Source organism: Acartia tonsa, chromosome 4, assembly GCF_053477335.1.
Source record: "Acartia tonsa isolate MP-2025a chromosome 4, ASM5347733v1, whole genome shotgun sequence".
In the NCBI taxonomy this organism is placed as follows: Eukaryota; Metazoa; Arthropoda; class Copepoda; order Calanoida; family Acartiidae; genus Acartia; species Acartia tonsa.
Window position 1 is genome coordinate 1,492,446 of NC_137263.1, and position 14,124 is coordinate 1,506,569.

General features: G+C 32.7%; 1 protein-coding gene across 2 annotated transcripts; it reads left to right on the plus strand.

Annotated features, from left to right (window-relative positions):
- The first annotated feature begins 2,170 nt into the window (after window positions 1-2,170).
- On the plus strand, window positions 2,171-9,187 carry Naa60 (N-alpha-acetyltransferase 60). 2 transcript variants are annotated; one of them, XM_080155606.1, is made up of 10 exons: window positions 2,179-2,372; window positions 3,167-3,285; window positions 3,780-3,849; window positions 4,163-4,295; window positions 4,982-5,105; window positions 6,469-6,622; window positions 7,161-7,286; window positions 7,796-7,865; window positions 8,247-8,273; window positions 8,410-9,187. In XM_080155606.1, exons 1-10 carry the CDS (start codon window positions 2,287-2,289, stop codon window positions 8,449-8,451), a joined length of 951 nt encoding a protein of 316 aa, XP_080011732.1. In that variant the 5' UTR covers window positions 2,179-2,286; the 3' UTR covers window positions 8,452-9,187. The 2 variants fall into 2 exon arrangements, with proteins under 2 accessions (XP_080011733.1, XP_080011732.1); XM_080155607.1 differs by lacking the exon at window positions 8,247-8,273 and having other exon boundaries at window positions 2,171-2,372; window positions 8,383-9,187.
- The last annotated feature ends 4,937 nt before the right edge of the window (window positions 9,188-14,124 follow it).

Genomic DNA, 14,124 nt, shown 5'->3' on the forward strand with positions numbered 1-14,124 from the left:
GGAGGAAAGTTATAGCTTAGTCAGTTAGCCTATTTGTAACAAGTGGTATCCGCAAAGCTTATTAGTAACATGATCCCTGATTTGAATTCATCTGATACGATTGTGAAGAACCAAGAAGAAACACATCTCAATTCTTTCAAATCATCAAAAGATAGAAATTCAAATACTTTTCTCATGGCCAGCAAAGGAACAATACTGAAGTTACCAGCAGTGTCCTTTGGACATGTACAGTTTTCTTTTAACTGGCGGATTTCTTGTTCTAAATCTTTGTTGGAGGTCTCCAATTCTAAAATTCTGGCCTTCAGTGCCAATTTCGCTGCCTCCAATTCTTCATTTTTGCTTTTAAGGTTATCCCGTGGATCTAAAGTGATAGGACATTGGGCCGATTTGATTTACATCCCCACATGATTATACACAAAATTACCCCTTCTGTAGATTCCAATTTATTAGTGGTTGAAACGTGTGGATACTCAACTTCATAAAGCAACCGTCAAACTTCATTAAAGTTCCCCCAAGTTGTTAGGCCAACGAAAAAGAAAACGTTATTATAAAACATTGGGGACTAGTATAATAAACAGCCAAATGTCCTCTCCCTCCCTGGGTTATCCAAATTTTCAGGTAACTCAGCATGTTTTCGTTTCTTGCCCATGTTTAGGGCTCTCTCTTCTTACCGAAGTAAATCAATTAAATTGAAGTTTGTCAATTTCAAAATTCTTCTGTAAAATGAAATTATTAATTTAAAAGTTTGGACATACTAATACAAGAAATAAATGACCAACAAAGTTACTCGCCAATAGTAGATTGTTGTCATACTCATTTGATAAAAAATTATCCTTCTTAATTAACTAGTAAGGATTTTTTTGACTGAAGCTAGTTTAGGATTTATATAACTCTGATGAACCGATTGGGTTCTCTATAATATAGGTCCTGTGTTGGTTTAAGGCTATTCCATTTACAGATTAACTTCTCAGCGCCTCTAGATATTCTAACGTGAATGCTAGTACATTAAAAAGCAATATGTCTTGTGTAATAAAAGTCTTTGATAACAAAAATCTAAAAGGTAAAATATAACTATTTATATGATTTTATACTGTGTTAATTATCATATCATAAAAGGACTGCAATTACAAGAATTTTCAAAGTTTAATAACTATAATATCTTATTCGTTGGCTTAAAAAATGAAGACTTTATTATAAAATGTGCTATGTTTAATTATTAATTCCAAACTATTTTAACATGCAGTGTCCAAACTTTTTAACCAATAACCGTATTCTACAGCAGAGAAAATGTCTGTCATAAAAACAAAGTAAGTCAATTTATCGTCCATTTCTTGTCCCTTAAGATCTCATAATAATTTACAATATCAGAAAATTCTATAACCGGCAAATAATATAATGTCTGTGTTACAACTTCATTAGACTTAAAAAGACAATAATTTACGCTTCAATGTTACTTCATGATACACAAAAATCTATATTCTCGTAAAAAATCATTGAATTTACATCAATTTAGGCATTAATTATTAATTTGAATTCATAAACAAGAAAATATTTATGTCAAGACTTGTGAGACGAACACATAAAACAAGTTTGGTTTGGCATCGCATGGATAACACAGCGTTGCCAAACATTTAAAGGTTTTAAAATTGATTTAGTTTTACATGGAATTTTCACCAGATAATCATGTACTCTAGTAAAAAGAAACTTGTAGCTTGCTAAAACGGTATCCCCAACCATCCATATTACCCCATCCCCTCCTGTACTGGATGAAAGAACTGAACAATAAATTAATCCATGTTGGCAACTTTATTATGGTTTTAGGCTATTTAATTCCATTCCCTATCCCTAAAAACTATATTTTAATGAAAGACACAAAAGAAAGTAAATTTAAACATAAATATGTTTTTTTTTTCTAAATTAGATAGGGGATGGAGAATTATAATCTAGCCTAAAACCATCCCAAGGCTTAAAGTTTAAAAGTAAAAATGCCTGAAACCATCTAAGGATCTATACAAAGCTTCCCAAAAATGGATAGCTTGATGAATTCAGCGGTTAGGAAAATCTTGAAGAAAAATAACTACTACCTTTAAAAAGTTAAAGTTGGCAACTACGTTTTTTCTCGAAGCGCAAAATGCCGCGTAACAATTTTATCTTTTGTTTACCTTCATTATAAATTAATCAATCAATAACATAACAAACAATAACAATCAATAAAACAGAACGACAGCTCCCAAAAAATGCAAAGATAAACAATTGATAAGACTATAATTGTTGGAAAATGTTTCGATGATTCCATGTTTGGAGGGTGTTAAAGCTATGCCAACGGTTTACTGTGCCCGACAACAAAATGATTTTTCGGCTAGGACCCAGAGGTAAAAAATTACGGCGTAATTAATCATTAATACTTTTTAACATTTTTCCAGTATGGCTTTAAAACCGATTAATATCTGCTGGAGTAGATCCGGTTTTCAGCCAAACTGAAAAATCGTGAATAGCATTGTATTATAGACAATTTTCCATGAATATTAAAATAAAAATCATCAAACTGGATTAATCTTAACATTTTACGTTATATTATTCGCGGAAAACTGTCTGTAATGCGATGTGCGATAAATATTCATTACAAATTTTCGTGAATCTCATTTTTACGCAGCTACTTTAGTAATAAGTTAAGTACGTTCTGACACTGCACTGGATAAGACTTTTTTTGTGATTATATATTTTGAAACACTTACTATAAATTTTTTTGATGACCTCAATATTTTTATAAAAGCTAGGTATTTATGATTAAATAGAAAATTATTGTAAATCCATCCCAAGACTTAAAATTGGAAGTTAAACAGCCTAAAACCATCAGTTGACCTATCTGAAGCTTACCCAATAAAGAGATCTCAATCGGTTAGGAAGTTCTTGACATCTTAAGCTGAAGGCCAAAAAAAACTTACAATAGGACTCTTACTATATGTGGGTTTCTTCTTATAATGTATTAATCTTATTGCTTAGCGAGTCACAAAATGGATTATCCTTATTTGCTTTGCAAAGTTTTGAAAATGAATATTTAATTACTGTCATATTCTGATTAAAAAAATATAGTGAATTATGTTCCCGAATCACTATATGTATAAAAAAATCTTTTATCTCATTATTTTTTTTCTTCGATATCTAGTGAGAGGCTGAGCATACGAGGTAGCCCACCTACTAAACTTGAAAAGAAAACAACCACAAGAACGAAGTCACACACAGCTAGATATCCACATCAAAGATTAAGATTCATGAATGGAACAGGTTGGTAGTTGAATAATTTACGAAAACAACATAGTAAATTGTTGTGATCTAAAGAAAAAATACAATGACCGATAAATGGATGTAGATTTCCAATGATATTACACAAAATTATCCCTTCCGTAGAATTGGTCAAAACGCTTAGACACTTAACTTAGCTAATAAACCAACCAATGAAAATTCAATTAGAGTCCCCCAAGTTATGAAACCAACGAATAAGAAAACGTTATTATAAAACTTAAGGGACTATTTTAATGTCCCATCCCTCCCGGGTAACTCCGTGTATTGAAACGTTGGAACGTAAAATTAAAAGTAAATAATATAAATAATATTCAAAGTCTAATAATATTGTTTCTACATATACCTTAATTTGGTCTTCAGTAATATGCTAGAAACTTTTTAAAAGTATTTTTTCCGTAATGTTTTTAAAAAATTTATGAACAAAAATCTCCAACAGTTAGTTGTCAATCCATAATCCATTTATCTTTTTGTTGTAGAAGAAAGTGAAAGTGTTAAAGGGTTGGGAGTGCCGGTACCTCTGGGAAACCATCTCGAGTTACAACTCAGGTAAGTAATATAATTTTTTAATGTTTGATATGAGGGGGGGGGGGGTACCGAGGTATAAAAAAATTGTTATCAAAAGTGTTTTGGTTTCACCTATGCTGAAGCAGCCAAATACAACACTAAGCCAAATTTTTGGCTGACCATTTATACTTTAATATCGTCGTTCTGAAATAATACGTGAATCAATGCAAAAAAAGAAAAAACAAAAAAAATCTTCAAATGCTCATCTGACGAAAATGGCGAGATAATAACAATGAATAACCGTTTTGTATCCGGACGTTTATACCCTCAAAATTTAAAATATTTTTTTTTCTAGGTTTCTTAGTCCTGCCGACATAGACACAGTGAAGGCGCTGTGCAGGTCCTGGTTCCCTATTGATTATCCAGACACTTGGTTCCAGGAAATCACCTCCAATCCAAGGTTCTACTCCCTGGCGGCCACTTTCCAGGTATAATTGCTGATCTTATGGTCTAAGATAAAAAAGAATGACAACAACCATAAAAGCGAAGCTCTGGACAAACTAACATTACACTTGTAGAGTGTCCGAATTGAATAAGCAGAATATAAATGTATATTTGTTAATAAAATAAAAACAGGACACTGTTTAAGGACATATTTACATTTTTAGGACTTGATTTTGGAGATACTTCGCTTATAACATTATACCTTGATATATTATTGCAAAAATTAGACGAATAGGATGATTATAAGATATAAAGAAGTTGTCGCTTAAATCAACTTGTCTTTAATGGATGTACGGACTTTCTGGTGAGGATTATAGAGTTGCTACGCTCCTAAATCTTACCTAACTGTTATAGGTTTCACCATACAAAGTTTAAAATCGATAGGACAATTCTAACATGTATAAATTAACGAAAAGACCTAACCGTTACGGACTGACGCACATAGGATAATAATGTTAGTTCAGAGTCAGCCCTAATAAATATGTTATGAAGTAATTCAGGGAGGAAGGGGACATTTTGCTGTTTATTACAATAGTCCCCAAAGTCTTTAAATAACGTTTTCTTAATCGTTTCATTAACAACCTTGGGGACCTTTTTAAAACTTTTATTGGTTGGTTCATTAAATTGAGTGTCCAAACGGTTCAACCACTGATAATTATCCACTTTACAGGGAAGCATCATTGGATTGATAGTGGCTGAGACAAAGGAGTTGCGTCAACTTGCAAAAGAAGATCGCACAATATTAGCCACATGCTTCAATAAACTTACAAAGGTCGCCTACATCCTTTCATTGGGTAAGATTCTTTTATATTTGTTTCTAGTATGGCTTCGAAACCTGTTAATCCGATGGGTTCGAACTGGTTCTAAGCTAGACTGAAAAGTCATGTATAGCATCATTTCAGACATTTTTCCACGAATTATAAAATAAAAATATTTATATCAGATTTGTCAGCCTGGGCCTTCGATCCTTCGATTCTAACAAAACTGGATTCAATTTACTCTTATAATTTTTTGTTTAAATATTTACGGAAAGATTTCTATAAAACGATGCGATAAATAACTATTTTATCTAGTGACGTAGTGTTTGATGGACTTTTGGTGGACATACCTTTAAAATAATACATTAATCATTAGCAGATGCGCTAACGGCTGCACCCCTAGCATCTAGGTTCACTTAATTCGAAGGGGTAAAATAGCCTAAAACCATCCATCCCATGGCTTAAATAAGAAAATCTCCGTCTTCTAGATATCATAGGTATTACTTTTTTGCAAGGTAAATAAATCTATTGTTTTTAAAACTTAAAATAAACCTGAATTAAAAATGCTAAGGTGTACGTGAGGAATACAGGTCCCAGGGTATAGCCAGCCTGCTACTGGAGAACCTGGTCGGTCATCTCACCTCTGACTCTCTTACTATTATAATATTCAGGTGTACGTGAGGAATACAGGTCCCAGGGTATAGCTAGCCTGCTACTGGAGAACCTGGTCGGTCATCTCACCTCTGACTATTATAATATTAAGGTGTACGGAAGGAATACAGGTCCCAGGGTATAGCCAGCCTGCTACTGGAGAACCTGGTCGGTCATCTCACCTCTGACTCTCTAACTATTATAATTAGTGATGGCGATCCGTCGAATTTTTGGGCCGGATTCGGATTCCGGATTCTTAAAGAATCCGTCAAAAAAGTGGCGGATTTCCGCGGATTCCGGATTCTTATTTTTGGCGGATTCCAGATTCAAAACCGGATTCTAGCAATATTTTAAAAGCATTTTTTTTTTTGAATTTAAAAATTAAGTGCTACATATGTCCTAAAAATCAATGTTCTTTGTGTTCTCTATAATTCACTTCCGAGAATCGAACCAGATTTTAAAAGATTTTTATATATAATGATAAAAATCTTTGCCTTCAAAGAGGAGAAGTTGAAAGAAAAAACTCAAGACGCTAATTTTAGCCTACCAAATAAGAATCCGGAATCCGCTATTAAAAAACTGATTCCGGATTCGGATTCCAAAATTGGCCAAAAATTGGGCGGATTCCGGATACGGATTGCCAACCCTAATTATACGGGAGGAATAAAGGTCTCAGGGTATACCCAGCCTGCTACTGGAGAACCTGGTCGGTTATCCCACCTCAGACTCTAACTATTATATTATTAAGGTGTACGTGAGGAATACAGATCCCAGGGTATAGCCAGCCTGCTACTGGAGAACCTGGTCGGTCACCTCACCTCAGACTCTCTGCTGGAAGTGAAGGCTGTCTATCTTCATGTTCTCACCACAAATTCTCAAGCCATTAGGTTCTATGAACAAAGGTAGGAATGATAATACAGTGCAGTGGACATTGGGCTATTCAGTGTTCATTACACTAGTCCCAAAAGTTTTATGATAACGTTTTCTTATTCATTAGCTTAACAACCTTGGAGAGACTTTTATTGAATTTTGATTTGTTGGTTCATTAAGTTGAGTGTCCAAACGTTTCAATCACGAATTGTATTCTAAAAGGGTAATTTATTTTTAAGAATTTTATTATTTTTTTCTTATCCCTTTAGATCCCTAATAATAAATCGTCCTGCTTATCAAAAGTAAAAACATCAACCTTCATGATCAACTTTAACATTACTGTTCATTGCTGTAATGGAAATAGGATAAACGTGGATATATTGTGACAAGGGAAAATTTGTCGTTAATTCAGCTTGCTAATATGGTCAGTTCGTTCATCTACAAGGAGGGAAGGTGATGGAATAAAAGATGGTGGATGGGGGTATTGTTATTTTAGCCAGCTGCTATCATCACTTTATCATGGAAATCTGGTGCAACATCTAAGTAATAATGTATCGATTATTGTTTCAGAGGATTTTTGGCTCACTCTTTCCTGCCGTACTACTACTCCATCAAGGGGAAGAGAAGAGATGGGTATACCTATGTGCTCTACTTGAATGGCGGCCATCCCACCTGGGGCGCTCTGGACTATATTAGGCATAGAAATCATTCAATATTAATATTTAGGGAGGAAGGGGACATTGGGGCTGTAATATTACACTAGTCCCCAAAGTTTACAATCACGTTTTCTTTACAACTGTGACGACTCTTATTGAATTTTGATTGGTTTGTTCATTACGTTGAGTGTCCAAATGTTTCAAACGCAAATGGTAATCTACAGATGGGGTACTTTTGAGTTTCATCATAAGGATGTACATTAATTTATCGGCCATAGTCTTATCCCTTTAGATCCCTTATTAATGCTGATTATTGGTATCGAAAGCTACGGTTCGTCCGTCTGTCTGTACGTTCGTCTGTAAGAAAGTTAACAAAAATTGGATTTTCTCAGATACTATGAAAGATTGAGGTCTGAATTTTCTAGGGTAGATTCCGCTGACTATAGGACAAATTTAACCATAAAATATTATAGGAAGCCAAACCACCGCCTTACTATTTTTAAGATATTTCAACGAATATTAATTGAATGCTTCTATGTGGCTAATCAGAACTTGCGCCGCCATTTTCTGTTCACTGTCACCGCACCGCGCTATTGGATACATCTGGCGGAAAGTTCAGGTACTAAATTTTAAACAATACATATTCCAGTATGGCTACGAATCCGGTCAATATCCGATGGATTAGAACCGGTTCTGAGCTGTACTGAAAATTGTGTAACATTTCGTATTATAAACAAGTTTTTGAAGGTTGGGGTAAAGAGGGAGAAATTATTATTTTAGCCAACTGCGAGAATTACTTTATCAGAGTACATAAAAATCTGGTACAACATCCAACTAAAAATATATCGATTGTTTCAAGTTGCCTGGCTGGCCGCAGTGCCCAAAGTTCGCAGCCTAGCTCACAGCTCATAATCCCCTCCTTGTTTCAGGTTGCCTGGCTGGCCTCAGTTCCCAAGGTATGGAGCCTAGCCCACAGCTCATAATCCCCTCCTTGTTTCAGGTTGCCTGGCTGGCCGCAGTTCCTAAGGTGCGCAGCCACAGCTCATGATCCCATTCTTGTTTCAGGTTGCCTGGCTGGCCGCAGTTCCCAAGGTTCGCAGCCTAGCTCACAGCTCATAATTCCCTTCTTGTTTCAGGTTGCCTGGCTGGCCGCAGTTCCCAAGGTGCGCAGTATAGCTCACAGCTCGGCCAACCTTCTCTCGTGATGAACTGCAACACCAAATCTATTCTCATACTCACAACAACACTCAACTAGATCAATCCCAGGAAGATTGGGGACATGGGTAATCAATAATATAAGTTGTAGAACAGGACAAACAAAGATTTATTAAATATTTTAGGATAACAAAATTTCATTTCACGGTTAAATGATCCTAAGATCGATAGTCTCCAAAAATGTATGAACTTTAAAAGCTGCTAGCTGCCAAACGGCTGAACGTACATGTTTTTCCCGCACTTGGTTTTTAGCAACATAAAAAGACACATATATAATCTGAAATAGCCAAGATCCAAAAATGCATAAGGAAAGCCTAACTGGAGAAAACACGCGTAAAATAAGATTTTTCCCAGCTTTTATGTGTGCCTCGAGATAAATGTGAATTTTCGTCTTCCGGTTGAAATTTTGTGCGAATAGGTATAAAAAATACATTCTCAGCCGTTTTGCCGCTAGCAACCTTAAACGTTTATTGTTTTTGTGTTTTTAAAAATCGATCCTAGGAATATTTTACCAAGAACTGCACTTGATCCAAAAATTAGCCAAAGACAAAACGTTATAATGAAAAAAGAATAAATAAGCAAATTAAATTTAAATCTTTGTTTGTCCTGTTTGATATTTTTGCAAATGTTTGTCCCTAACTCCTGAAAAAAACTGCACATTTTCTTCATCCCTTTTTTCTCACATACATACAATCACAAAAATAAATAATTATCATGAAAAAGAAAGCAAATTTTTAAAGCTTGATTTTTAAATTAGGTAGGTACTTAATATGGAGATCTAAACTTTAAAGGCCAATTGCAGATAGATTATTTTCAACATTAATTTACCTCCAATTGTCCTTACTCTGTTTCACTAAAATAACCCTTAATTATGAAGAAAATTAAAGAATTGCCATATTAGTAAGCTGATAGGTAACCTCTACTTGTAATATCTAAAAGTGTTAAAATGTTTCAAAATTTACCTAGTAAAAGTAATTTCCCGCGTATTAAAAATGAACCCGGATACTTATTCAGCGATTTTAATCTATTTAAAATCTTGTTATATTTGTGAAAAATAAACGCCAATTTAAGAAATGAAAATTTTTTCTGTAAAAATTCAGGATTTCAAATTAGGTTTTAAATCGACTAAAATCGCTTTTTTTTTGTACTAAAAGTTAAAAAATGTATTAGAAAAATATTAAAATTGCTTGGCTGCATTTAGAATAGATAATGTTTCAATTATAATTACTTGAAATACTCAGAATGATATTTAGATAAAAAACAAGCGGGGATTCAGGGAAAAGTTAATATTTATTAATATTCACAGCGTATCAATGCTCAAAATAAGTCATAATAGTTATTTATCGCATCGTATTATAGACAGCTTTCTGCGGATATTAAAAAAATAAAAAAAATTAAACCAATTTTGATAGACCCGATAGGTCGGGTTAACAAAACTGGCAAAAATTTTATGATTTTTATTTTAATATTCGTGAAATATTGTCTGTAGTTCGATGCTATACATGATTTTTCTGTATGGTTGAGAACCGGTTCTAATCTTGCGAATATTAATTTTTTCTACCATTTTACTTATTCCTGAATCCCTGTATGTTAAAAGTTTGAAAATGTATTTTTGAAAGCAACACAGAGAAACTTTTCAGAAAACTTGAATCCACATATTTGTCAGATTAACAGTTATAGACAGTCTTATTTTTTAAACAAACCAGTAATAGTTATTAATCGCATAATATTATAGACAGCTTTTCGCGGCTATTAAAATGAAAAACTATAAGATTCAAACTAGTTTGTTATCTTTCGTGGAAAATTGTCTGTAATACGATGCTATGCATGCTTCTTCAGTCTGGCTGAGAACTGGTTCTAATCCAGCGGGTATTAATCGGTTTCAAAACTTACTGGAATAACCCTTAATAGTTTCAAGTCTAGTCGAAAATACGAAGAAAGATAATTTCCAATTAAGACTACAAGGTTGTTTTCAAAGCTAAAAATATGAAAACATCCAGAAATATCTTGTTCTTGCATTTATATGCGCTGCGCATTGAGTCTTTCCTATGATTTATCATCAACTGTAGGCATTGGAAAATTATAATTCTTTCGAATTTCTGGCTTGATTTTCAGTGATGTTTTTTATTTATCATTTCTCCCCTCTCAGGATTCTAAAAAGGAATTGAAATTATACTTTGTGAAAAAATATTCCCCTAAAAATATTTTATAATAAACAGCATTTTATTTCATTGCTCTAGAAACGAAAACCAGTCTAAAAAAATTATTCTGTGGAAAAAAAGCTTTTTTTTCGAGTCAAATGTTTTTTTCACACAAAAATTTACCTTAAAAATAACTTTTGCGGTCCTTTATGAGTACATATCTCAATAATATATTAAACATATTAACATAGTGTCATATAAATTCATGTATAAATAATATTATATTTCTATATACATAGTATGTAATGTAACAAGTAATGCTTTGATTAATTTATATAAAAATAATTAAGTTTTTATTTTAAAACGTTATATTTTTAGTTTAGCAATGATAATCTTTAAATTTTATGTTGAAAAGGAAGGAATATTTCATATGAAGAATAGTTATTTATCGCATCGTATTATAGATAACTTTCTGCGGATATCAAAATAAAAAAATATAAGATTAAACTAATTTTTTGGCCTTGAAGGGCCGAAAGCCCGGGCTAACAAAACTGCAATTAGTTTTATGATTTTTATTTTAATATTCGTGGAAAATTGTTTGTAATACGATGTTGTACATGATTTTTCAGTGTAACTGAGAATCGGTTATAATTCAGCGGATATTAATCGGTTTCGAAGCCATACTGGAAATAAATTTCTTACTAATGAAATATCCCTCCGAATGCAAATTTTTACTTAAAAATTATTTTAGGTATTTCCAATAAATCCAAAAATTAAAATGTTAATTTTGCCAAAAAAAAATAATTCCCGATGCAAGGTGAAAAAAATGCAAATTACAAAAAAATGTTAATTAAAAATTTAATGCAATTAATAATGTTAAAACAAGGATGACAACATCCATAAAAGCGAAGCACTGAAACGGTAGGACAAACGGACATTAACACTTATATAGTGTAAGAACTGAATAATCAGAATATAAATGTATAAGAGTCGAAGCAAAATTGTGAGTAAATTTGTTGAAAAACTGCTTGATACAGGATAATGTTTATGGACATACTTACATTTTTAAGGACTTGATTATAGAGTTGCTTCGCTTACAACATTTTACTTTGTTGTCCCAGGAATCAACATATCAAAAATCAAATCAATCGGATGATTAGACCACATAAAAATTAGTTGTTAATAAAGTTAAAAAGCAACATGTTTAAAATGAACGTATGGACTTTCTGGTAACGATTATAGAGTTGCTTCGCTTTATAAGTCGTACCTAACAGTTATAGGAATCATCATGCAAAGTTTGAAATCGATAGGACAATTCTAACATGCCTAAATTAACTAAAAGAGCTATCCGTTACGTTCGGACGGACCTACCCTAATTATAGAAAAGCTTCGCTTTTAATTAATAAATAGTTATTTATCACATTGTATGATATACACTGATACAGTTTGTCGCGGACGATATTGAACTGAAAAATGATAAGATTGTACCAGTTTTATTTTAATATTTGTGTAGAACCGGTTTTAATACAGCGGATATTAATCGGTTTCGAAGTCATATACTGAAAAAAAAACTATTATTATTATTTAAAGAATCTTACCTCCGCCATTATCTCGATATAAATCATAAATTAGATTTAAAATTTTAAATTCGTGGATTTTTCAAATTTTTGTTGGAGGATTTTTTTATGAAATAATCTAGTTCAAAACTTTCAAAAAAATAAAGTAGAATACACATTTACTTTGATATATCACAGATAGTTGCCCGCGGATAGAAAATTAATTTTCCAAAAACAAGGATGACAACATCCATAAAAGCGAAGCACTGAATTGGTAGGACAAACGGACATTAACACTTGTATAATGTCTGAACTGAATAATCAGAATATAAAAGTATAAGAGTCGAAGCAAAATTGTAAGTAAATTTATCGAAAAACTGCTTGATAAAGGATAATGATTATGGACATACTTACATCTTTAGGACTTGATTATAGAGTTGCTTCGCTTAAAATATTGTTCTTTGTTGTCCCAGGAATTAATATACCAAAAATCAGATCAAACGGATAATTAGATCACATAAAAATTTGTTGTTAAAAAAGTAGAAAAATCAACATGTTTAAAATGGACGTACGGACATTCTAGTAATGATTATAGAGTTGCTACGCTTTCTAAATCGTACCTAACTACTAGAGGAATCATCATGCAAAGTTTAAAATCGATAGGACAATTCTAACATGCCTAAATTAATGAATAAAAGCTAACTATCTCGGACGGACGGACGGACGGACGGACGGACGGACGGACGGACCGACCCTAATTATAGAAAAGCTTCGCTTTTAAAAATACTCAAAAATCCTAAAATGCCAAATAGATATAACTATAACAAGGTCATGTATGATTTAAAAATTGCTTAGCAATAACAACCAATTGTTTTTTATTCATTTGAAAAGAAGTCAGTTAAAGTTATTGTATGATACAGTAAAATCATTCAAATATATTGAAAACAAGTTTGGTTGTTTACGCTACATTTTTTTGGACAAACATACCTACCTAAGTTATAGAGTAGCTGCGCTACTATTAGTAAAGCACTGAACAATGCCTAAATGGATAAACTTAAGTGTCATAATTAATATCAGGGCTCGGCAGCCGCGCTTCACCCGCCTTTAAGCCTCAGGGAAATCAACCTTTACAATTTTAAAAAACACCTGTAAGTCTTAACCTGACCAAAATATGACTATCCCGCATTTCAAAATATTCAAACGGGGTTTTAATTTAATTCTTATGCGCGACTGCCGAGCCCTGATTAATATTGTAAGTTATTTTGTGTGGCATTATTTCAATTTATTCAGGGATAAGGGATCTTATATATATGTTAATGTTGTATATTTGTTGTCAGGAAAGTAGGGATAAGTAATGATGTAGTAGAGGATTTATAAATGAGAAATTATCTTATCCCTTGTTTCTCAAAATAAAGTTTAAATAGTTTAAAACTAGGGAGGGAGGAGACATTTGGCGATTTATTATACTAGTCACCAAAATTTTATAATAACGTTTTCTTATTCGTTTAAACACTATTGGGAATTTATTTAAATTTGATTGGTTGGTTGATTAAGTGGATAGTCCAACCGTTTAAACCACTATTTGTAATCTAAGGAAGGAATGGGTAATTTTATGTATCATCATTGGGGATGTACATTAATTTATCGACCATTGGCATATCCTTTTAGATCCCTCAAAAGGAAATGAAAAATATTCTTGAAATAAATAATTTTATGAATAGATAAGTAAGGGAAAAGACAACGGACGATAAATTCATACTCTCAACAATGTAAAGCAAAATTGCCCCTTCTGTGGATCAAAATTGTTGGTGAAATAGTTTAGACAATGATGATTTATACCCTTCGCTCAAGATTCAATAATATTTTCCCAAAGTTTTTAAAGCGAACGAATGAGTGCCAGTATAATTCACAGTCAAAGGTCCCCTCCATCCCTGGTGTAAAGTAATAGGTTATAGTAAAGAATTAG